We start from the raw sequence: 25,306 nt of genomic DNA on the forward strand, positions 1-25,306 counted from the left end.
TCTGCTGCCATAAATCTGGAGGTCAAGCAGTGAAGAAGCAAGAAAACAGAAGAGTCAACATCTGTTATCCCACTTTTAAGAAAGATGAGTCTGACTTTGCTCCTTTTCCTGTCTGCATATTCAGAATAAGTGTTCTATTGCTTAGTAATCTTGACCGGCCCCCCTGACCACCGCTTGTACGCTCACTCTCTCCCTCTGACCCCCGCACGCAGACAAACACACACGACTAGACCTCACACACTTCCACTCGGATCCACGTGGGCTTTGGGGCCCCCTTCTCCCAGAGGTTAAGAGCCCGCGTGGGCGTCCTCTCAGTTGCCTGTCTGAAACATATTACCCTCCGGTGTCGGCCCCAGTACAGGCTGCACTTGGCCCCCTCCGCTGTCTCTTTGATACACAGATCATAAAATATAACACACACACATGCGCACACACACACACAACAGCTGCATTAATGCACATGTTTTCCTGTGCATCTTTTTCACTTACTGTTAACACACAAGGAATGATGGGAAAACATGGGTTAAAGGTGAGGTGGAGTGTGTGTAATATATTTGCACCTGTCAGCCAAACGTGCTGCCCCATATGCCAGACACTACAGGGAGAAGAGAATAGCTGTGTAATTCTATCATGGAGAACGGACCCCGCTGTCGTCACTGTTTTCATTATTACTTTCATGTGTGTGTGTGTGTGTGTGTGTGTCTGTTTGTGTTTAGACAGAGAATAATGTCCTCTGTGCTGTTATTACTGCTCCAATCTAGCTGTCCATATGTTCGACTGTGTTCAGACTCTCTCAAAATCTCCAGTCGAACGGCTTTGTCCACCTTGCAATTGGATTTTTTTTTTTTTAACCAGCAGGGAGGGGCGAGAGGACACAACAAGTGCAAAAAAACATCTCACTAACAGATTTCTTCCTTACAATCCTCCCAGAAAAACACATCCATCCACATGCACGCTCACTCACACACACACACAAGTACACAGTCACACTTTGAGATTAAGGCTTTGTCAGAAAGAAACGGATTTGCCCAGGCTAACACAAGTACAGATGTCCCAATGTGGATGGATTTCCTTTGGGATCGTCTCTGCGCCCTCATTTGATAAGGAGGTGTTTCTGTCGCGACGAGAGGAGACATGACAGTCAGTTCGGGCCTCGGGTCGCCACGGCAACACAGTGGTTTGGCAGAGAGGACACAAGTGAACCCACTTAGCTCAGACACACACACACAAATAGAGGGAGAAAATGAAAGATTTTCAGATAGAGCACTCAATAGACTCTCCTGTTGCGTTGAAGAGGGCATGGAAATATACTGACGGATGTGTTAACACTTATAACACACCTAATTATTGGCACAAATGTTTTCCTCATGTCACTGTGTCATACAGCTACATAAAACAGGCATATTGGTAGTTTAAATCAATATATTCTTGATTTTTGTTTTCCGTGGATTTTGAAAAGGTCTTTTGAATAAACCTTCAAATAGAGAGGTAAATTTATGAAATGATTAAGTTTCAGTGATATGCAATACTCGTGTCACAGGGGGTTTCTTCCGAGACTTAAATTTTGTCCAGGTCATGACCTCTCTCACCTCAGTACTCACTCACTTGGGAAACACGTACAATGAAGCCCACACTGTACGACATGTACAATTACATTAAAGCTGCAGCTGGAGGGACTTGAAAGAGACTTGAAGCAGCACTGGCTCAAAACCTGTAGTCTGAAGTATACATCAAGCCCCCAAAACTCTGCATCCTACATTTCCCATGATCCAACTTACTGTGTTCTTTGTTAGCGTTCCCTGGCCTGATACACGCCCATGTCGTTCAGACTCAACACACACAATTTGCGATACATTTGTTTTGATTAATAACCCTGATGACCTGATGAGGAACTACAAAAACAGGCGCATTTGTAGTTTAAAGTCAATATATTTGTAAATGGAGCTATGTTTAAAATTATTTATAATCTAGACTCGCATAAACTGAATGTGGACAATTCTCCAACATCTCAATTCGATTTGAAAGAAATCCACAAATCATGCTATAAGCTGATAAGAGTAGTGACAAGTGTACTGTATATTTCAGTAAAACACCCATGTTAATGTCCTAAATGTGTAACTTAGTGGAAGCTCCTGAGATTATGCTATAAACCTTTTTGCAAAGTCCACATCCCAGTCCGTCTTGGTGACTTTATTTTGAAAGTGTCCTCGGTATACTGTAGATATAAAGGATGAAATCAGTGGTGATTTTTGCCCTGATTACACTGCATTAAAACGGTATACATAGAAAGAAAGAAGACTTAGAGGAAACACTCTCAATAGCATGGCTTTGATTTAAGAGCAGTTCTTAGAAAAATGTATTAATCTCTCAATGATTTGAAGCTCTTTCTATGTTTGAAACGTCCTCCATAGAAATCAACAGAGTAGCTCATATAATGAGAGCTTAACACACAATCCTCCATAGAAGGTTTTCAAGGCAATGGAGGCTTTGGAGTGTACAAGGTTGGCATCTTAATCTGGGGGATGAGTGTGACATTGTGCATTAGAGCATGTTAATCTGGCTCCCAATTGACCCTTGATATCATTGATATCATCCACATCACACAAATGGACTGAGAAGGACAGACAGAGCGCAGAAAAATAAAAATAAAAATGCACTTATCCAGGCAAAGAGAGCAAGATCAGCAATAAAGATCAAAAGGCAGAGGTAGCAGAGAGGTATTTAGAGGGATGATCAGTTAAAAGGATAAACAGAGAGAATGATGGGGGGATGGAGGTAAGTGGAGGAGAAAAGTATGGATGTGTGAGGGGGAGAGAAAATGTGTGTGTGGATGTGTGTGTGAGACATGGTATAAAGAGGGTCAATGGTGTGGGTCAGGCATCATATGGAGAGGCAGATGTTGGAACATATTGTCCTGGATTACCGCACTGTACACCGGAGAGATGGACGGACGAACAACGGACAGGCGGGCAGGGGGAGGCAAGAGAGGAGGGAGGGGGAGAAAGAGAGGAAAAGAGAGGGGCACTAACAGATGAGAGAAGGTAAACGAGAAATCAATCGAGCAACTCGTTTCTCCACAAAACCTTATCTGGATGAGCGAAAGAGTGCAGGGAAGCATTTTCCTCAGATGTGAGAATTGCTTCAGTGTTGGTATCTCCTTCTCGGTCTTATATAGGCTTGGAGTTGCAAGGAAATGCCATTTTGTGATAGCAGCATGAGATCAATGTGAAATCAATAGGCAGCAGAGATAGGTGGCTATAGTTAAGAAAATTCTGCTTTACCACTTCTGAGTAAAGGAAGAAATTATTAAAGGAAAAGTATACTAGGTGTGTATAATCACCTATGACATGTTATTGGTGTAAAAGTCAATTTACTGAGTTTATTAAGTGTCAGTTTTTGTACTTTGTGAATACTACATGTAATTCACACGTAGGTAAAACATAGTGAAGGCCAACTTGCTTTCGGTTCTTCTATAAGGCTCATTTCAAATGTCTAATGCAAAGAACAAAAACAAAACAACCCAAATATTTGTGATGTTTGTTGTTAAAGAAAATTCCCCAGATTTTTTGTTGATTGTGTTTGCCCTTGAGGCTGCACCATAAAAACATAAGGAAGGCACTGTAATCATGTTATTTAAACTTGACCACCATTAATGTTTTTATGTGGGTTGTTTTTTTTTATTTTATCTATTACTTACTTCAATGACAAAGAGATTTCAATTACTTAAATGAGAAAAAAAGCTCAAAGGAGAGAAATCTATAGAGAGGCTGATGGGATGTAAGAACAGGGAAGTGTTTGTGTCTCTGACTCAACACTTGCCTCTTGTCTTTTTCTTTTTTTTGTCTTTCAGTAGCAAAACCCGCACCAGTGTAAAAAAAAAAAAAAATGTGATCAGACAGACAGGAAGTCGGACAGACAGAAAGACAGAGGAGAATCCATTAAGAACCATACAATAGTCCTCGTTGTCCGTGTAAACAATAGAGCTCAAACTGCTCTGAAGCGCCGCTAACTCTGACAACAAAGACCAGGCAAGCTTGTAATCTGACTAAAGCTGCAGATTATTGACCAAGACTAACACACACACACACACACACACACACACACAGATCCCCACCAACTAAGATGACAGAAGAAATTGCAGCTTAGTGTGTGTATGTGAGCACACACAAACACACACAGCATCAATAGCAAACAATCACCCCCATGTCTTCACTCAGAAAACACCAATAGTCACACGTCACCTTTTCACCTCTCATCAATAGAACTCCGGCTGGACATGCTTACACACAAACACTTTTTTTTTTTTTTTTTTGGAGGGGGGGGGGGGGGGGGGCGTCATGTGACAAGCACACGCTGACCACTAGACATGTTCACGTGTGCACAAACGTACACAAAAACACATGCAGATGTGTTAGCGCTGGCCTCACATTCAGGGATTAGGGACAGAGAGAGTGAAGAGCAGGTCCTAACAGTTCAAACGGACACACACACACACACACACCCACCCACCCACACACAGCTCTGCAGTATGCCTGGCTAGTGAGTGACAAATTCCTTAGTTTCATTCTGCAACTACGATTGCATTTTCCCCCTCTCGCTCATTGTGTTTCTGTGTGTGTATGTTTGTGTGTGTGTGTGTGTGTGTCTGTGTCTGTGTCTGCGCCTGTGTATGCTCGCTCCTCCGGTCACCCCAGGGGGCTTTGCGCTGTCACTTCCTGTTTGTTGACATGCATGTCGTTGTGGCGACGCTCTGGGCGCGCTCCACAGTGCCTCTGCCCTCTGTGTGTGTGTGTGTGTGTGTGTGTGTGTGTGTGTGTGTGTGTGTGTGTGTGTGTGTCATTGCTCGCTGGCCCATTGAGCAGGCTTTGAGTGACGGGAGCTGGCCTTGTAATGGAACTCAATTCACTCCGCAAATAAAGAGGCCTTTGAACCACTGGTCCGAATATGGCAGGACACACACACACACACATATGCACAAACACACACACACACACACACCGCCTGTGGTCCACTCGCTAGGGGGTTTGGCTGGTAGGAAGGGGGGGGGGGGTGTTCATGCTCGGCTGCCCCCTCCCCCCTCCATCACTCTCTCTTCCAGGAGCCACAGTGCAGCTAATTGAAGAGAAATGGGCGAGCGGAGGCTGATCTGATCTCAGCGAGCAGGTCCTCCGCACCGCATCCATGTAGCTCGCCAGAGCGTGACCGATCTCCCGCTGATTTCCACAGCAACAGCAGCAGCAGCACACCCAGTCTACCTCATGTACCTCAATTATCATCGTTCCCCTCGGTGTCGGGAACAGTGGCAGATGCTGGCACAGGTTTATTTCCAAACCGCACCAACGCCTTCGATGAACCTCAGCTGACTGATTTTATTGGAGAACAAATGCTCACCTCCGTATTTTTACACTGCTTATGACAAATTGCTAAGGTGCCAGAAAGCAAAGAAGGTAATCAAATATTGAGAACACACCAAACAGCCACATGAAAACTTTTCTCCATTACTGTCCAGAGCCTCGCTTTCACATCTCAGTATTTCTTAAATTTAAAGCATTTAGTGTCAAAGTGCTTGTCAGGGATGAAGTTACCTTGTACCCTGTTTTGATTTTTGCCTAAGAAGAAATTCAGAAAAGAAATTCATCTCTTTGGAATGGCATGTATCTTATTTAAGAGTGAAATGAAAAGCAATAGAAAAAGACAGAGTACTGTAATAGAAAACATGTTGCTTTTACATCGCTGTTGCATTGTTGCACATTGAATATTGTTGTTGCCACATGTGAGTGACAGTCAGGCGGAGAGTATTTCACATTCAAATATGAGTTTCTTCCAAAAAGTACTTCTTTGTGTGAGTGTGTGTGCTGCCAGTTTGAATGTCTCATTTTTTTCTTGTTTGTATAAAAAGAGATAAATGTCTTTATTTAAGATAGCAGAGGAGAGCAGACGCTAATGTGGCTGTCAAGGGAGATAGAGAGAGGTACAAACAGACAGGGGGAGAGAGAGAAATAGCAGTGACAGCATCTCTTCCTTGTCCATTTGCATAAACCAGCCTTTGTTTGACGCTGGTGGCCGGCAGCCAAGCGCCAACAGAAGGACGGAAGTTAAACTCAAAAAAAAAAAAAAAGAATGGTCCTCTTCCAGAAAAATCTTCCACCAGAAATAAATAATAACAATTATAACTATTCAAAAAAAACAACACATCAGTTACTTCTCGCACAAACAACCGTTCTGTTGCCTTTCAGAGGAGGGAATAACAATTCTGAGAAAAACAAAACAGCATCTTGGAGATTTGTATTAGCCGACATGAAAGTAATTGAGCTTCGCAGGATGATTTTGAGGAGGGAGATAGAGAGGCAAAAAGAAGCATTTATGAATATTGAAGCTCCTTCCAAGTTGTGAATATTATGTTGTGTCTGTTGCTGTGGAAATACTGGCCAGAGACTGTTTTGTGTGATACAACGGTATTGCATAAATATTCCCCGAGTATGTTCACACCATAGCAGCTCATGCCATAATGCTTTTATTTAATTAGAAATTAATTAAATACATAAATAAGAATTGGAAGAAACCTGTTTTTTTGTTTCCCTCGGCAGTTATTGAATCAGTTTATCTTTGTTTTAGACTATTTTATGGCATTTCTGTGTGTTTCTGCATCTTATTGTCAGCACACTCAAAACATCGCAGGGGCACGAGACACTTCTGGCATGTCCCATCTGGCGTGTAGCTTCACGAATTTTTCCTCCCTCTCTCTCTCTCTCTCTCTCTCTCTCTCTCTCTCTCTCTCTGTCTCCCGTCTCTCTCTCTCTTTCCCCCTCCATCATCACTTTTTTTCACCTTGAGCAAGAGCCGAGCTCTGCGGCGTGACCTCGATAGCCGGAATGTTTTCCCTTTCTCCCACGATGCACCTGGAGGGGACATGGCCATCTCTGGGCCTGTCAGAGAGGCTGTTAGCACTTCTCCCATGGGGTGAGGGAGGGGGTTGACAGTGGAGATGTCCCTCTCTATCTCTCTGTGTCACACAAACAGAGGCCGGGCCACTAATGGCCTCTTCTTCCAGAGCTTTTTAGCCGGTGTCTTCTTTTTTGTTTGTGCGCTCTCGAGTATTCATTTATTCATGTTGTCCCTTCTTCTCTTTTTTTTCCTCCTCCCATCTCTTTCCCCCACTCCTCTTCCTTTCTTACTCCCCCCACCCCCCCAACCCCCTCTCTAACTCTCTCCTGTCTGTCTCTCTGGCTTCTCTCACCTCCCTGTCTCTCTGCCTGTCTCACTGACCTTGCAGCAGTTGTATGCAGCTCAGCTGGCGGCCATGCAGGTGTCCCCGGGGGCCAAGCAGCACGGAGGCAGCCTGCCACCCCAAGCCAACCTGGGCACACACTCGCCACCCACCAACACACACTCACAGAGCGACAAGGGCCGCAGCTCCCCACAACAAAACAAGACTAAGGTAAAAGTGAAGTTTGTGCATGTACACGTGTTCAACTCTAGAACTGCCAGCGGATTTTGGGGGTTTGAGAGTCAGATGACGTAATGGCTAAACATTTTAATTTATAAAATTCAAATTTGGCTTCACATCTCCTTATTATCAAGACATTTTTGTCTGTAATTAAGCATTTTCTTAAAATACAGCTTTAATCCTGCCACTGGAGTCAGGATACTTCCACATATTTTCTCTGTATATCAATTTGTTAAAAGTATTTTTCAAAACTAAGTTTAATTTCTTTTTTGATTCCAGTGCAGTGGCCTACCTTACTCGTTCTTATTTCAAGATAAAGACACAAATTTCTTACAAAAAAGTGGATCTCTATTGAAATCTATTCTGCACTGGCAAATTCTTTTACTTACTTTGCAAACTAAAGTTGGACTTTTTGCTGTCTAACTTACCGTACAAACTCTGGCCTTTCTAGTGTAACAACACAGACTGAATGACCGAATGTCTGCTTGGATGAGATTGTCCTTCGCTGCAGTGCATGATCTGAAGATGTGTGTTCAGGCTTGTTTGGATCTTGCTTTGCATCCCGATTTTTTTTTTTTTTTTTTTTTTTTCAATCAAACAAGTGTCCTGAGCAACGGTCAGCTCCTCATACTAATGCACACCTTGGTGCAACTTGGTGCCTGAGAAAAACTCACAGTCACCTCTGCAAATCAAACACTCCAACTTTATCACAAAACTCCAGCTGGTATCTGGTCGCGGTGGATTTGAGGATGTATTGGTGTTTGTCCCGTTTTCTCGGCTGGCTGCCCAATAGGGGCGAAGGGAAGCCTTGTGTCCATTCAAGTGGAATTCTATGAATATCTGGTGGGCTATTGGGACCCTGACCACCTCCCCCCACCCATACACACACACACACACACAGCCCCCATGCCCCCTGCTGTCCTACGTCTGCCCTAGGGCCCCCCACAAGTGTAGTGGTCAGTCTCAAATGAACACACACAGAGACACCGACACACACAGGGTCAGACTAGTCCGTCAAAGAGCGGGACAACACTATCAAAATCCCACAGAGTTTGACAATCTGAATTCAGATTAGTGCTAACCCCACATTTTATCACATAAATCAAAGTTCACCAACTCTTCTCCTTTTTCCTTCCTTCACTTTTCCGTCTACTTTTTTCTCCTCCCCTCTTCTGCTCTTCCCGTATTTCCACTTTAGATTTAGATTAGATTAGATTCAACTTTATTGTCATTGCACAGAGTACACGTACTAAGACAACGAAATGCAGTTAGTATCTAACCAGAAGTGCAAAAGAGCAGTTAAAGTGCAAGTGTGTGCTGTACAGGTATGTAAAGTGAGGGTGTGCATAAGTAAAGTGGAGATGTGCATATGTAGGGTACAATACTTCCATATCTTATCCTTTGCTACTTGCTACTTAATCATCCTCTGTCATCACTCTGTTTACCACATTGTTCTTGCCCTGTGCCAACTCCTGTGTTCACACTCACACACACACACACACACAAACACACACACACACACACACACACACACACACGCGCACTCTCACGCTGTTGGGACAAGCTCCCGGCCCAGATTAAAGCTTGTGGTTGACCCCGAGCTTGCACTCCTGCTTCCTTGTCCATCAACCCCTCCCTACACCTCCATCACACACACACACACACACACGCACACACACACACACTTCCATCCTGCCCTATTGACACACACGTCTTATTACCATATATATGGAGTTGGGCTGACAGGCAAGTGCTGCGGCCTGTGGTGGAGGGGACGTGGGAAGCCATAATGTCCTCCCCAGTCCAGCGGGAGTGGCAGACTGGGGAGTGGACACCACATGGACCCCAACAGGCCCCATGGAGACAAAATGGCCAATTGACCACTGAGCTGTTTTGGTGTTACTCCCCCATAGCTCTGTTTGTGAGCATGGGGAGACAAACATTAGATAAATAATTTCTTTCTTTCTTTTTCTTTTTTCTCTGTCTCTCAGCCTCTTTCCTCTCTTTTTTGATTTCTTTCATTCAGTCTCGACACTGCAGCACTCACACGCATTCTTCAAACTCTCTTTTCCTGTCTCTCTCTCTTTCTCTCTCTCTGTCTCTGTCTCTGTCTCTCTCTGGGTGAGTGACATGTATATTTCAGAGGTGTGCTCCCCCTGTGGGCTCTATCTCAGGTCTCTAGTCATTTAGAGACCCGCTGCCTGCCTCTGCTCACAGCTGTTTGGACTCAGGCACACAACGCTTAAGTGCTTTACCCTCGGGTGAGACATGGGCACACACACACACACACACACAGGCGCAAATGTACAGACGCACACACAGGTGTAGAACAAGATACCAACTAGAAACCATGTGGCCCCCTCACACCCACACACACACACACCCACACACACACAGCCACATGCACAAATCACTGCAGCATACATCCAGCTTTCTCATACGCAAGAGTGGATTTTCAGATGTAGGCAGGCATGCATACACACCCATACAATAGTGCAGTTCAAATTATGCACCATATGCAGGCCATTCGCTGACATGCATGTCACACACACGCAGTGGTGGAGAGTAACTAAACTCATTTACTGAAATGTACTCTAATACTTTGAAATACTTTTATATTACTTGAGTATTTTCATTTGATGGGACATTTAGATGCAAATATTGAAGTTTTTCTCTACTACATGTATTTGACTTACTAGTTACTTTGCATTACAATTTCACTTATAAAACATATAATCATTTTATGTATCAGGATATTCAAAAGAATATAAAGAAGCTTCAGTGAGCTCTACCTCAAATAGCTGCATCATATGTTCATGTTAATGCATCAGAAATAATTTTCCAATTATATACTGTACACAGTAAACTGCAACACTCTTAAAGTCTGCACAATGAGTTACATTTGATACTTCAAGTAGATTTTGGTATTAAGATTCACCAAAAGTACAATTTTAAAAGTAAGGTTTTTAATTGTAACACAGTATTTGTACAATATTACCACCATTTTTACCGAAGTAAAGGATCTGAATATGTATATATGTATAAAGTATATCTCCACAACCGCTCACATGTACACACGCAAATTTTAGATTTAGCATGCAGCTGAGCTCAGCTTCCAACATCTGGGATATAATGTAGATATGCGACCAGCAAACTGCTGCCAATAATACTAAGACTGACTGTGTGCCCACACACACACACACACACACACACACATACACACACACACACTTGTACACTACAGACCCCTGCCATCACTTAAAAAGGTTTTTGGGAAGAGGTTTCTGTTTGCTGTTTGAGCTCTTGCAAAAATGCCATTCATCTATTTATGACCCTTGATGGCCTAGTGTAACCATAAAAGTATAAACTTTTAAAGGTTCAACTGAATGTATCCTTGAATTGATATCAAGTCCTAGAGTCGGCAATTCGGAAGCTAGATATTTTTTTTCTAATCTAATTAAATAGAACATTAATGAAGACAGTGTCAAGACAGGAGGACTAGTCCAATCGAGGAAGAAAATAAAACAAACAAACAAACAAACAAACAAAATCAATCAGCCAGACTGTCAAGGTAAAGTCACGTCTACAAAAACAAATTAGCAGAAAATATGAAGTGCATTTACATACTCGAGGAGTTGGTGTGTTAGTGAATCATTGCCACATACTGTAAGAAACAGTGTCATATCTGCCTCCTCTGCTGTCTGATGGAATTAAACATGACAATATAATTAATATCCAAACAGTCACTTATAGCTGCAAGGGAAGGAAGAGAGGAAGACAGAGAGATGCAGTAAGAAAGGCACATATAAAGGTGTTAATATGGACATTGTAGCACACACACCTACGCACACACCTACACACACACGCGCACAGACCCGACCAGGATAAACGATAGTGGCATACACACTTGTCCTGTTAATTGAACCGTCAGCTCTTGTGATAAGATGCAGAACCCTGATGTCGCTTTCACATGTCTGCATCCACAGAACTGATACAGCCCACACACACGCCCGCACGCACGCACACATACGCATTATCTCTCCCCTCCTGCTTCCTGTATGTCTCGCTCTCTCTCTCTCTCTCTCTCTCTCTCTCTCTCTGTCCCTCTGGCTCTCGCTGTCACTCTGCATGTTTTCGGCCTCAGAGCTGGAGACTGTTTCATCAGCCAAGAGAGACACAAAAGCAATTGTATTAATTCAAGATTCCAAGAGGCTTTAGAGGCCTCACACACACACATAGACACACACACACAAATACACAAATACACACACACACACACACGCAGTCATGAGATTTAGAGCTTGTTGAACAATGACACACACGCACATGAACAAGTCGGTCCAAGCCTCTCAGCTCCACTGTCTAAACTAATTCCTCCACACTGGCATAATGCAGGTTGGCCACCTTCCCACCATAGGATTTGGCTTGGCGCGGAGAGGAAACTCCCCCATCCACTGTACAAGAGGCGGAGGCATTATCTATTTGTAATAAATATTCAAACGTGTTCCCAGCCAAAGCCCACCATAGTATGGGTCAGGATTGAGAAGATCCCGCTCAGTTTTTCTCTTCTCTCCTTTCTCTCCCCTTCTTCTCCGGCCCATTGTCTCACTGAAGGCATCTTTGGGGGTCCTCCGTCTATTTAGAAAGACCCCCCTAATGAAGGACAATCCGGTTAGGCCTCATCGCACACGAACGAACGCACGCACGCACACACACACATACACACACACGCACACACACACACACACACACACACACACACACACACAAACTTGCAATAACACACACACTCACACACATAGGCATGTACACATGTAGGGGCTTAATTGGAAGGGCTTAATTGAGTTGTGAGGGGCTCATAAGGCTTAGTACGACTCAAGGAGTGGGAATCAGGGAAAGTCGGCCTTAATGAGTGGAGATACCACACACACACACACACACACACACACACACACACACACACACACACACACAGTTCTTGCTCTCTTTTTGGATCCCACTGTATGCTGGATTCTTCTCCTCCTAAGCAGCAATTAGACTAATGATCAGAAAATAAAGAAAAATAATGTGTCTGTTCTATTCTGTGGTTTAAATTGAACTACAATAGGCCCATACCTGCAATGCTAAAATATACAATTAAAAACATTTATTAATTAATATATTACACTTAAACAAAATAATCTAAAAAAACCCCCAAAAAACAAATAGTTTTGCTACAGCACAGAGACAGTATTGTTGTGCATCTTTATTGGTGGGCCCATTAAGCCGTCCCTTGCCCCATGTTGTGTCTGCCTTTTAATTGCAGAGTTTTAATTACACAGAGTGGTCTGTGTACATCTGGCCCCTCGGCGATCTAATTCCTTCCTTCCTGTCATGTGACCCTCCGAGGCTCCCCCTGATTGGATTAGGTCATCGGCAGGGGTGATGTTGCCATGACAATTAACGTGATAACAGCCCCAGGCTTTCTGTGGTGGTCCACATGCCGATTCATTTAGGGGCTGCTGTCTGCTACATGTGTTGTGTGCAGACATCCGTTGATGTAGATGAATGAGTAATTGTAATGATACACATGTAGGAATACAGAGTCCTTATAGGCATCATAATACATGGCCTCTATCTCAATATACAAATACTGTGGCCATCATCACCATCATCAGCACGGACCTCAAAAGACAGCTGCTTTCTGAAAGATGTATTGATTGGTTGCTTCAGTTGTGAGTGTGTTTGTGTGTGGTTGTCTTTGAGGCAGAAAGTGCTAGTGGTCCCCTGTTTCTAATGGAGCAAGTGCACATTGAAGTGGCAGACAGCCCTCTGTTCTGTTTGCTGTTTGATATGTTGAGACGTCACCGTGTCTCTAGTCTCTCTCAGCTGTAAAGGCTCGTCTGTGAGAGGCGTAATTCTTCATGAGAGAGATAAAGAGGAGTCCACTGTAGTTTTCTGAATCATTTCGAGGTGTTTCTCCTCCTCACGTGTTTGATTGTCGCTCTTGCCGCTGGCCTTGTTTGAAGCATGTCGAGGAGCAGTGTTGTACAGTAATGCACGTTTACTGGAGCCTGCATGTGGAGTGTGCATGTGCATGAATCATGTCATCTCTGCCCTGTGTGAAGGGTGATTTGCTGTGATAGGAAGTCAGTTATTTTGCATGTGAATGTCAGTGGTTTGCACCAAAATACATGAATATTTATTTTTGTTTGTGCTCTTAATTCTTTCGCTTATGACGAGCTGTTTGGAGACGGGCAGTGGCATGCACCTTGTCATCTCTCCCGCCAGGCTTGCCTCAGATTGCTGTGCATGGGCTCCCGTTTAATTAGCACGTGTCAAAGCCTCACTTGCGAGTGGTTCTCGGTGAGGGAGTGCGAGGGGTTCCTCCCGCCTCCCGCTTCCAAATTTCTACGGTGGTCACAGCAGGCGAAACTGTGCTGTTTTGGTTTTTGCAGGACAGTGAGGGTGCACAGCCACTGAACCTGTCGGCCAAGCCTAAGGCATCCGAGAGCAAGTCACCCAACTCCCCCCCAACTTCCCCACAGGTCCCTGCTGCTGCCGCTGCCAAGCTGGGCCCCGCCGGCTCCATGAAGCACAGCATCGCCCCCTCCAGCATTGGAGGACCACCGAGCAGAGTCAGCTCAATAGGTAAGTGGACTGAAGTATCCATCACACACACACACACACACACACACACACACACACACACACACACCACCACAGTAAAGTTAAAGGATAACACCAGGCTATCACAACTTGGGTTTTTTTTTTTTTGTAGTTTTGCCAACAGTCGTTGTGACGTTGTACTTGTAAATCACCAGCCACACCTCCAGTGTGTTTTACAATTCAAATAGCTCTGATGTTGTGCTCACTGACAGCTGTCTCCACTTGTAAGAGAGCCATTCAACCAATCTGAGCTAATTAAAAATGCGGGAAGTCATCCTCCTGCAAAGCTAGCTAGCTGCTTAGCTACATCCATAAAAAATAGCAACACAAAAGTGATCGCAATGCGACAAGCCTGGATGAGATGAAGCTTTACAGATTGTGGGAAGTGGTATTACACAAACTGCAAATGCAAATGTGGCAAATGTTTTTGATCAGAATGAAAAATGTGTAGTAAACCGCAAGATTCATTGTGTTTCTTGCGAATACATTATTGTTATTATTATTATTATTATTATTATCAACAGGAATGATAATCAAATTTAGGAGAATAAGACTTGAGTTGTAATAAACACAAATTAGCTTCAGAGTGCACACACAGTCATTCTGTGCACAACACAATGTCCGAACAAAACATTTGAATGCATACAGATTATATAGATACGTTATAAATGACTCTACACTTCAGGACACTCTCATGAAAAGCGTTTGCAAATGTTTCCCATCATGACAATGTATGTCTTTAAGGAAAACAGTAATAGTTCTGCTGGTAGTGGCGATGACAAGAATAGTGTTTTCCTCGTAGTGTTGCCATTGTTGCTAGTGCCAGTACCATAATCATACCCAGCCATATGCGCACATACATAAAATATGTCATAAATGAATCACTATTTTGTACTCTTAATCCATTTTTCACGCAACACTGATAGTTCAAATATTACACATATGTAACAGGCTATAATTAGTGTGTTTGTGTTTCTTCCATGTCGCTATTTGCCTCAGGGCTGCTTCATTGTTATGTGTTTATTAGTGACTGAAAGAGACAGAGACATTGGAGTGAGGGGAAGGAGAGAGAGAGAGAGAGGGAGATGGGGATTAGCACTTTTTTTTTTTCCCGAGCGATGAAGCGGGGGAATAATAAAGAGAGGAGCGCATGACAGACAGGAGGTATCACCAATGAGATTAGACAAGCCTCTTACATGAGCCAGGACAGCGCAAACACCCAGCATTAATGACACAATGACAACACACACACTCAAACACGCACTCAAACGCACACAAAGGCTCACACACACGCACACGCACACACAGACACAATCCCACCTCCTCCTCCTATGCAATAGGCAGTTAGTCATTTTTTCTGACTTCTTGGCTAATCTCACTGTTTTTCAACAAATCGGCGGATTTAATATCAGATTAGTGGATTTGCGGTCCCAGATGTTTTTTGTTCAGAAAAATGGATTACAGTGTTTAAAGTTTGTGTGTGATCCCCGCTGAATTATTTGTGTGTGGATACCAGCGTGTTTTGTGTTGCAGATCCCAGTTATGTTGTAGGAACTCATGGTCCCATCTGTTGCCACTGAGTTTACCCAGTCACCAGCAGATTTCTTATTACGGTTCATAGTCGTATTAGGATTCCCGTTACAATTGAGAGGGGACAGAAGGGGGCAGGCAAATTGAAAAAGAGTCTAGAGGCAGTCATTTTGACGTGGGAGTGAGTGTGTGTGTGTGTGTGTGTGTCTGTCTGTCTGTGTGTGTTCAGGTGATTTAAATAGACGGATACATACACATGGAGGGGATGTAGTGGAAATTAAAAAGTGAGCGATCCAGAAATGTACACAGAGCAAAGTTCTGCTTTTAGAGAAGAATTCATGCATGTGTTTTCTTCACTTTTAGTCACGTGGGAGTTGAACGTATTTTGTTGTTGGGTAATGTCATTTGTATGTCTCCCAGAGAAGAAAAAAACTACTGCCTGTACTCTACTTAACTTGAATACTCCCTTTTACTCTGCCTCATTCTTCTACTCCACTACGTTTCAGAGAGAAATGTTGTACTTTTTACTTCATCACATTTATCCCACAGCCTTAGTTACTTGTTGCTTTACAGATTTTACAAACAAAATAAATGATCCGTTTATAAAATATCAAATATTTTTACAGATTAAACCACCAGAAAGTATATAAAGTATTTAGTATATAAAATTAGATCCACCTCAGCTAACCACAATATTAAATACCGATAGTACATTTTACTGTTAATACTTCTTTGTACTTTTACTTTGAAGGAAAGACTTTTTCATTGTTGTATTTCTACTTTTCCCACCACTGCTAATATGAAATTGAATTTTACATTTACACATTACAAGTAGGTATATTTATAGTAGATGAAAGAGCCTGTCCTATACACACATTACATCTGTTTTATATCACTCGTATTGTCTGAGTTTATGTCATAAAGATGTAAGTCTGGAAGAAATGGAAGCTGCATTTCGTCGGCTTCGTTTAAAAAGGAGAAAGGTTAGAAATAAGTGCAGACCAGGAGCATATAATAAGACTGGTCCTGTGCATTTGCAGGGTTTTATGCTCACTGGGGTTTTTTAATGCATCGGCAAGTAAAAAGATGATTTGACTGGGTTCATTGAAGATAGTTTCTGTCTCTGCTAACTTCTCCACAGTGCACCTCTCTTTCTTTTTTGACACCTACCAACCCAAAGGCATGTTCCTCTTCCCCATTCATCCATCCGTCCATCCATCCATCCATCCATCCATCTTCTCATCTCAAACCAAACTGAAGGGCTGTCAGTGCCTGTAACTTCTACCACGATCACACATTTGTCTTTGTCCCTGTCATAAAATACTGCAGCTCCCTGTGATCTCCCTGCCGGACTGTTTTTGTGGTCAGAAATGTATTGCGCCTGTCTGTAGAGATTTGGTGCTCAGAGACTAAACTTGTGTGCGTGGAGTGAGAAAGAGAGAGAGGGAGAGCCCCCTCCCCTTCTATCTGGGTCACATTCGCTTGTCTGGATGGTTGGCATCGCTGTCAGTCTAAGCGAGACTCACACACACATTCATGTGCACAAGAATATCTATCTGTCCCCCACCCTCTCTTTTGACTCCAGATTAAAATTGACTGCCACCCGATTCCATCGCCCTCTCTCCTCTCCCTCCTCTGTCCTCTCCCACCCCCCTTCCACCCCCTTTTCGGCCCCACTCACATCCAGATTTTCCGGTTATGACTTCTGAAAGAGTTCACGGCTCTGTCATTACCAATCTGAAGCTGGTAATCTGGCCTGAGATGGCATTAGCAGCGCGGATTAGCGCAGATAAAGGCCCTATAAGCCAGCCGCGGCTCTTTGTTAAGAGCTAACCCGGCTGATAGAGAGAGGCGATAGCAGTACACACAATCACACGCATACACACGCACAAACACACACACACACACACACACGGTCAAAGCAGATGCCTCAGATGCCTCATCGGCGGCTAAGCTGCGGAAATAATACAAATAATAGGTGGCGAGGAGGAGCAAGAGATCTGATCTTTGCTAGGCGGCAGGGCAGATGTTCTCAACTGGGAAAATTAGCAAGACTTTTTAGTCGTAATAAGAGTCATCTGATCACCTCTGTCAAATTCCAACAGTGAGGGTTCAGATGAAAAGAAGCAGAGGTGTGTGTGTGTGTGTGTGTGTGTGTGTGTGTGTGTGTGTGTGTGTGTGTGTGTGTGTGTGTGTGTGTGTGCGTGCGTGCGTGCGTGAGTGCGTGCGTGCGTGTGCAAATAGGGGGAAAGGAAAGTGAATGGTGGATATTTAATGTGATTTAAAGGAGAATCCATATTTCAAAGTCTTGAGAGAGTCAGAGTGTGTGTGTGTGTGTGTGTGTGTGTTCACAGTTGAGGGCAGGTGGGGAGGCAGTAGGCAGCATGTAGCAAGGCTAGCTACAGGCACAATGTGACTCACATGCCCAGCTCGACGAGCTCAAGTGGTCAATGTGTGTGTGTGTGTGTGTGTGTGTGTACAATTCTAACAGAGAGACCCAGACACACTCACACACATAGGCCCTGCCAAACTCACCTCATCAAGTGTATGTTAATGTCTTTACCTCATGGTTGAGGGGAAGATTTATTCTGGATGAAAACCTCCTGCCAGCTTCCCAAACATGAAGACACACACACACACACACACACACACACACACACACAGAGTCACATTCATTTACTCAACTGTAAAAGCAATATGCTGTTCAAAATTTCTCTACTATTCTCTCTTATTATTTTTTTACACAAGTACAAATAGCGAAACTCAAAATGAATCAGATCAACATTTTCTCCCTCTTTTAATGATTATGCAAAACCTAATTAAATGCTTGTCCTCTCTCTCTCTCTCTCTCTCTCTCTCTCTCTCTCTGTCTGTCTCCGTTCTTCTGTCTGGTGTCTCAGCAGACTTGTTGTCGTCGCTGTCCTCGACGGCCTACCTGAACGACCACGAGGCGGTGACCAAGGCCTTCGCCGAGGCCCGGCAGATGAAGGAGCAGCTGAAGAGAGAGCAGCAGGTCCTGGACGCCAAGGTGGCCGCCGTCAGCAACCTCAGCCTCAACAACGGACGCACAGACAAGGTAGGCCACATTGAATTACACCTAAACACCAGGACGTGGTATAAGATTGTGTTGTAAACTTGGCGACAAGCAGCTAGGTGAGACAACTCTACAAAATTCAGTTTTTTTTTAATTTTTAATTTTTTTGAACAGACAAAACGAATATGTATATTATATATAAAGGTCTTTAATGGTCCCTTAAAGATCACCTGTTTACTTTAAAGTCCAGACAGTCTTTCTCAGCGCTTTTAAAATGCTGCATGCGGTAAAACGCTCATTATGAAATTAGGATTTTTATGAACAAAAAACATGAGGATGACTTACAAACAAATACAAATTGTTGTGTTTTATCTCCAAAAAGCAAATGATTCCAGGGGTCTAAATTCATAAACTCAAAATGCAGAAAAAAGTCTCCAAAGTCATCACAAGCTGTACCGTCTCATTGTCAGTGTGTAATAATTTGTCTTGCCATATGCCATCCCTACTGCACCATGTAGGAGGTAAATCAGTGTACATTGTGCTCGCTGAAATGTGTTGAAGCTAAACAGGGCCAGATAAGGTAAAACCAGAGGCGTCTCAGAGGTAATGAGTGTGTCTGTAAGGCGCACTGCAGGGCTACGTGCATGTATGTGTATGTGTGTGTGTGTGTGTGTGTGTGTGTGTGTTGTGTGTGTGTGTGTGTGTGTGTGTGTGCGCGTATGTGCGTGCTTGTGAGCGAGTGTGTGGCAGAGCGGAGCGTCGAGGAGACGGTAATGTGAAGTGACGGCGCCGGCTCCTCAGCAGCGTGGATAAATTGTGGTTATTTGTTAAACACATTGGGAGTCAGCTGGTGCACGCACACACACACACACACACACACACGCACGCACACACACATACATACAGAGCAACAGTGTGCTTGAAGCATCTGCAGCACTGACATTCAACAGCTCTATCCGTCTCTGTCTCTTTCTTCTTTTTTCACTCTTTCATCTGATGTGTTTTAAACCCACACTCCGCTTTCAACCCAGGTTTATTGTTCCCATTCACACAGAGTACAAACAGTAATATACTGTAGATACAGTATAAAGGCTTCAGTCTAACAGCCAATTAGATTGACTGCAGAGGAAGTTAAGGGAGTTTGATCAATTCTGCCGGGAAGAGAAGGAACATCACAGAATTTAACTATGTTTCAGGAGCATATTTTACACTTTGTTCCACACATTCATTTCATCAGATGCAGGCGTTGAGGCACTGTGGGGGATCATAAAATACTAGACATAATTTTATGATACTATTTTGCTCATTTCTTATTAAACTGGTGTATGTTACCATATAAGAATTCCGAGAGGTTTTCCTGTCATTAGTCCTCAATAGTTTCAAATCATTTATACAATGAAGCATTACATTTTTTTAGGAAGTGTAATTTCTCATGTAAAAAAGAATATAAATAGATGTTTTGTATATTTTAAAGTTGCGTTAAACACATTACAAGCTGTCAAAATTTAGACTTTTTTAAAATGAAGTTGCTTTTGATGGAGTAACTGTGACTCTTCTCAGCCTCCGTAACCACGCGCTCTCGCTGACTCCTCTTCCCTCGGCCCTTTGGCTTTGTGCTGCGCGAATGTGAAGCCGGCGAGCTCTCTGCGTTCAGATACGACAGTGTCATCTCTGACACACTCAGAGGATTAGTTTTGTCGCTACTTTGTGTCTTGGCTCCAGTGTCAGCCATTCAATCCACTTTTCTCATGTACTGTACTGGGGCTTAATGTCAGACTAGGCTGTCATCCACTCTGTCTCCCTGTTCGTCTCTGTCTCTGCCTCTCACACACACACACACACACACACACACACACACACGCATGCACGTGCGCGTGCACACATGCACACATGCACACACAGCATAAAGCCCTCTGTAACAGCACATTTGATCTTAAAATCTAAAACTGTGAGACACATTTTTTTTTCCTGTCTCAAGGTTTGAGTGAGGCTGATCATTTGTGTAAAATGAGGAAAATTCCTAAAATATTTCTGATTTACATACAAAATGACTAAATCATTCCAGCCCAATGGCAGATTATTTTTCATTTATTAAAACATAATACATTCATAATAAAATACTTTTTAAATGGTTTGCAAAGAACAAAAAAAATGAACATTTGCCGCAGCGTGTCTCTGGCTTTTATTCCCCCTCTCCCCTCCCTGTCTCTTTAGCCATATTTATTCCAATCTGGGGGGAAAAATTATCTCTAACAATTAAACTCTGTTGGACTAAAAACAGAGAAAATGCATTTCATTATCATTTTGCCCTCCCTCCATCCAGTCAGCCAGCTCGCCAGGGTCACATGTAAATGGAGAGGGACACTTTTTGGAAGGTTGTTTTAGAAGACGACGGTGTTTTGGGTACCGCTCCTAATCGTATAATTAAACTGTAAAATGCTGGCGCTGGTGCACTGCAGTGTGTGTGTGTGTGTGTGTGTGTGTGTGTGTTAGGGTGAGCGTGTGTGTTCGTCGACAGCCAGGTTCCAGCGCAGAGTGTGCCGGCTGCTTGCATTAAGCATGTAAATGCTCAGTAAATCAGCCTTTTATTGGTTGTAATAAATACCCAGGGGGCCGTGCGGCGTGGCCTCGCTCTCGTCCGCCCTGCACTCTCTCGTTCTCTCTCTCTCTCTAATGCGTCGACCCTCGGGGGCCTCTGCAAGAGAGAGGCAAGCCGCGGCACTTCACTCTCGCAGGTGGCTGCCAGGAGTCGCTACACACACACACACACACACACATGCACTCACACATATAATATACAGTATACACACAAAGCAGTAAACATCCAAATAGGACTAAATGTAATCAACATTCTTGCACATGCAAACATACACACAGATGTGTGTCGAAGCATGCAGGCGTACAGCACTCTAACAATTTGATGTTGACATTAACGTTTCCGCAGATTGACATCGAAATGAACCAAAACACAAACTGTCTATCTGCTGAAATTGCTGCTGTTTTTTGTCGGTTTTCTCCGTGTTTGGCTCCATTAATAAAAACAATATGAACTGATCTCCTTGCACATCAGAGTGGAATAAGACTGAGATTCCTTCTTTTATTGGTTACGTGTGTTAAAGAGCTTGAACATCTTCGAAACAGATTTTCTTTTTGATAAACTGGTTAGACTTGTTTGGTTTTGGACTCTGAAATAAAGAATATCAGAGTCAGTAAATCTGTTTAAAATAAGCCACGAGACTGATTATATTTGGCTGTAACAGGAAATGAGTTCACTACATCACTACAGGTCTGTGGTTTTCATTCATTCATGTATTCACAGTCACTGACTCACTCACTGACCGACTGCGACTGTGAACTGTTTGTGTTGTTTAGGACAAGGCTGCCTTGGAGAGTCTGAGTCAACAGCTGAAGCAGCAGGCGGAGGACAAGTTCAGCCACGCCATGCTGGACTTCACCATGAGTGGAGACTCTGACGGTAGGGACACACACACACACACAGGCACACACTCATGCCTGGAGTCATTTAGGTGACAAAAAGTGTGATTTTTTTTTTTTTTTTTTAACTGGTTATAATTGCATTGGAAAATGTGATTCTTGTTACATTTAGGAGTGTAATTTCGACACCTATCCGCACTCCTGCATCAGTGCACACATGTACAGTATAAATATTATGAGGATATATGATAATTTACTGCATGTTGGTGTCATGTGAAAACCATGTATCTATAAAAGACATGCACATTTTCAGCTTTGTGATGTTTTTCTTATAATTGAATGGGTTCTTTTATAAACTTGAAGAGCCTAAGAATTTTCTCCTCCTATTAAGAAATATTTAATCTTTCAGTTTATTAAAAAAATCTTCAAATTTGAACAGGATTGGTTTTCACTTTTCAAATTTCCTGTAAGCCTCATTAATGTCTATATTCGTTTTTAGTTTGTTCGACTTTTGCCTGCCTCTCCTAACACCCTTCCTCCTACCTTCCCCTCCTCCTCACCCCTCCTCTGTCTCCCCCTCAGGCTCCCCGAGCGTGTCAGACTCCAGAATATTTCGGGAGTCCCGGGGTCGCGGCAGCACCGAGCCGCATATCAAACGGCCAATGAACGCCTTCATGGTCTGGGCCAAGGACGAGAGGAGAAAGATTCTCCAGGCCTTCCCCGACATGCACAACTCCAACATCAGCAAGATCCTCGGTAAAACACACACCCCCAACACACACACACACACACACTGAGCGACAGGAGCTTTTGCCCCTCCCTTGTCACCTCACCCACCACTCCATATGTACAACCCAAGCAAGAGGAAGATGCATGTACTGTGGGTTATATTTCCCACTTTTGTCAAACACACACAAACACACACTCGCAGTGATTTCCTTACAAGCGGTGGCATCGTGTAAGCGGCTGTTAATGAACGGCTGAGGAGAGCAGAGCTCCGACAAATGATGATATAATTCATTATGCATTAAACAAGCAGCGCGAGGCCGCCTGACATTTCCCCCGGACCGCTGGGATCGGCCCTGACATTTTAAAGAGCTCCTAAGCGTTTTATAACACAGGGAAATCTGGTTTTAATAAGCCTCCTCTCTCTCTCTCTCTCTCTCTCTCTCTCGCTCTCCTCCTCTCTCTCTCTCCCTCTCTCTCTCTCGATTGCTAACAGATCGCAGAACAGAACAGAGAAAGACAGAGAGAGAGAACAGCCAAGTGCTGACAGCTTTTACCCATTAAACATACAGTAGTCAAGTGCAAATTCAGACCAGATATGGAACACACAGGGGAAGACATGCTCAAGATTACACCCACACACACACACACACACACACACACACACACACACACACACACACACACACAGACACACACACACACACATATGCAGTGGACTGATATTACAAACCTCTGAGCAGAAACTGAGCTCAGAGAGACGACAGCAGGTTAAATGAAGTCCTCATTAGTGTAGATGAGTGCCTGTCGTCCTCCCTGCTCTCCTCACTCACCTCGTTCTCCCTGTTGTGCGTTCTCTCTGCGGGTGAAACTTCCACCATTATCTGTGTGCGTGTGTGTGTGTGTGTGTGTGTGTGTGTGTGTGTGTGTGTGTGTGTGTGTGTGTGTGTGTGTGTTTCTGTGGGTGTGTGCCTGTAAATACGGTCAAATGAGAGACGGTATGCACATGTGATATAGGGTCACACACGCCACACAGACATTTGTTCCTCACACACGATGTAACTGATGTCCACGCTGACGTTCATGCTCAATTTAAAAAAAATCTCTTCCTATAAAATGATCAGAACCCTCTTTAATGGTTTGTTGCATGGCTGTTGACTTTCATTGCACTTACACAGTTTCATCTCTTTCTCCTCGGTGGAGCACTTTTCCAAAGAGACACAGTCCATGACCGAAACCGATCATTATTTTCATTAACGGCGTGTCCCCTCCTGTGTCCAGGCTCACGCTGGAAAGCCATGACCAACCTGGAGAAGCAGCCCTACTACGAGGAGCAGGCTCGCCTCAGCAAGCAGCACCTGGAAAAATACCCAGACTACAAGTACAAGCCGCGGCCAAAACGCACCTGCCTGGTGGACGGCAAAAAGCTGCGCATTGGCGAGTACAAGGCCATCATGAGGTCCCGCAGACAGGAAATGAGGCAATACTTCAGTGTGGGGTAAGAGGACTGTTTTTCGTGTGTGTCATATACTTAGTGGAATTTAGCCTTTCATACTGATATTCAAATTATCATCTGAATAGATTTTTATTTAAACGCATTCAATTTTTTTTATTCGAACAGGCACATCTGATGCTGAGTATCTCAGCTTTAAATACAAGATCTTTCGGAATTTAGCTTTTATATTATATCGTAAACGTTCAGTAAATCAACTTCAACCACAAGGTTTGAAATAACGTCTCTAATCTTGATTTTTCAGGTTAAATTCAGCAATTTAATTTAATCTTTTTTTCTGATAGTTTTTTTCTTTGTGTGTTAAGGAGTAAAATTTTATTTTCCCTCTCGGTGTACGAGATGTAGTCGTAATAAGCCGTGATATCCAATTAAAGCTCAAGGACAGTGGTTCCCAACCTCGAGGCCGGGGCTCCGACAAGGAGACACAAGATTAATATGAGAGGTGGTGATGGCGAAGAAGAAACAGAAGGGAAGCAGAAATAAATTAGATATTTCTGCTACACAACATTAATTTAATTTTTTCAGACTTTCCTTTAAACTTTGCTGTTTTTCAAATTGTCCACAGTAAAACGAAGGTTCTGAGGGAACACAAGTAAACAGCCCTTTATTCTGAAGCAATAGTCGGACATTTTTGGACATATGTCAGTTTGCTTTTTGCCAAGAGTTAGACATGAAAATCAATATGAAGCTATAGCCAGCATCTGGTTAGCTTAGCTTAGCATATATACCGGAAACACTTACCAGCCGTGTTACATCTTGTTTGTTCAATACATACAACTGAAGTGAACCGTACAATCATGAGAGTGATGTCAGTCTTCTCTGCTTACTCTCAGCTAGGAAGTGAACGAGCAAATTACATGTGAATATTTCCTTTACGGGGATCACTAGACAAACACCATCCCTCTGCAGTTTGACACTGTCACCACAGCCTGAACGCTGCCTGTCATGCGCTGAAAGACTTTTCCCTCTGTGT

At 43.4% G+C, this 25,306-nt stretch overlaps 1 protein-coding gene across 15 annotated transcripts in view; it reads left to right on the top strand.

Moving 5' to 3' along the window:
• Nucleotides 1-25,306, top strand: part of sox5 (SRY-box transcription factor 5) — a 235,884-nt gene that overhangs the window by 207,151 nt on the left and 3,427 nt on the right. For 8 of the 15 annotated variants that reach the window (XM_056367186.1, XM_056367189.1, XM_056367187.1 and 5 more), the window contains 6 exons: nt 7,274-7,438; nt 13,885-14,077; nt 18,526-18,701; nt 22,032-22,134; nt 22,677-22,850; nt 24,102-24,318. In XM_056367186.1, the coding sequence (XP_056223161.1) occupies nt 7,274-7,438; nt 13,885-14,077; nt 18,526-18,701; nt 22,032-22,134; nt 22,677-22,850; nt 24,102-24,318 (1,028 nt within the window). The remainder of the gene's footprint in view (nt 1-7,273; nt 7,439-13,884; nt 14,078-18,525; nt 18,702-22,031; nt 22,135-22,676; nt 22,851-24,101; nt 24,319-25,306) is intronic. The other 7 variants (XM_056367198.1, XM_056367194.1, XM_056367183.1 and 4 more) reach the window with 5 other exon arrangements.

This window comes from Seriola aureovittata, chromosome 22 (assembly GCF_021018895.1).
Source record: "Seriola aureovittata isolate HTS-2021-v1 ecotype China chromosome 22, ASM2101889v1, whole genome shotgun sequence".
In the NCBI taxonomy this organism is placed as follows: domain Eukaryota; kingdom Metazoa; phylum Chordata; class Actinopteri; order Carangiformes; family Carangidae; genus Seriola; species Seriola aureovittata.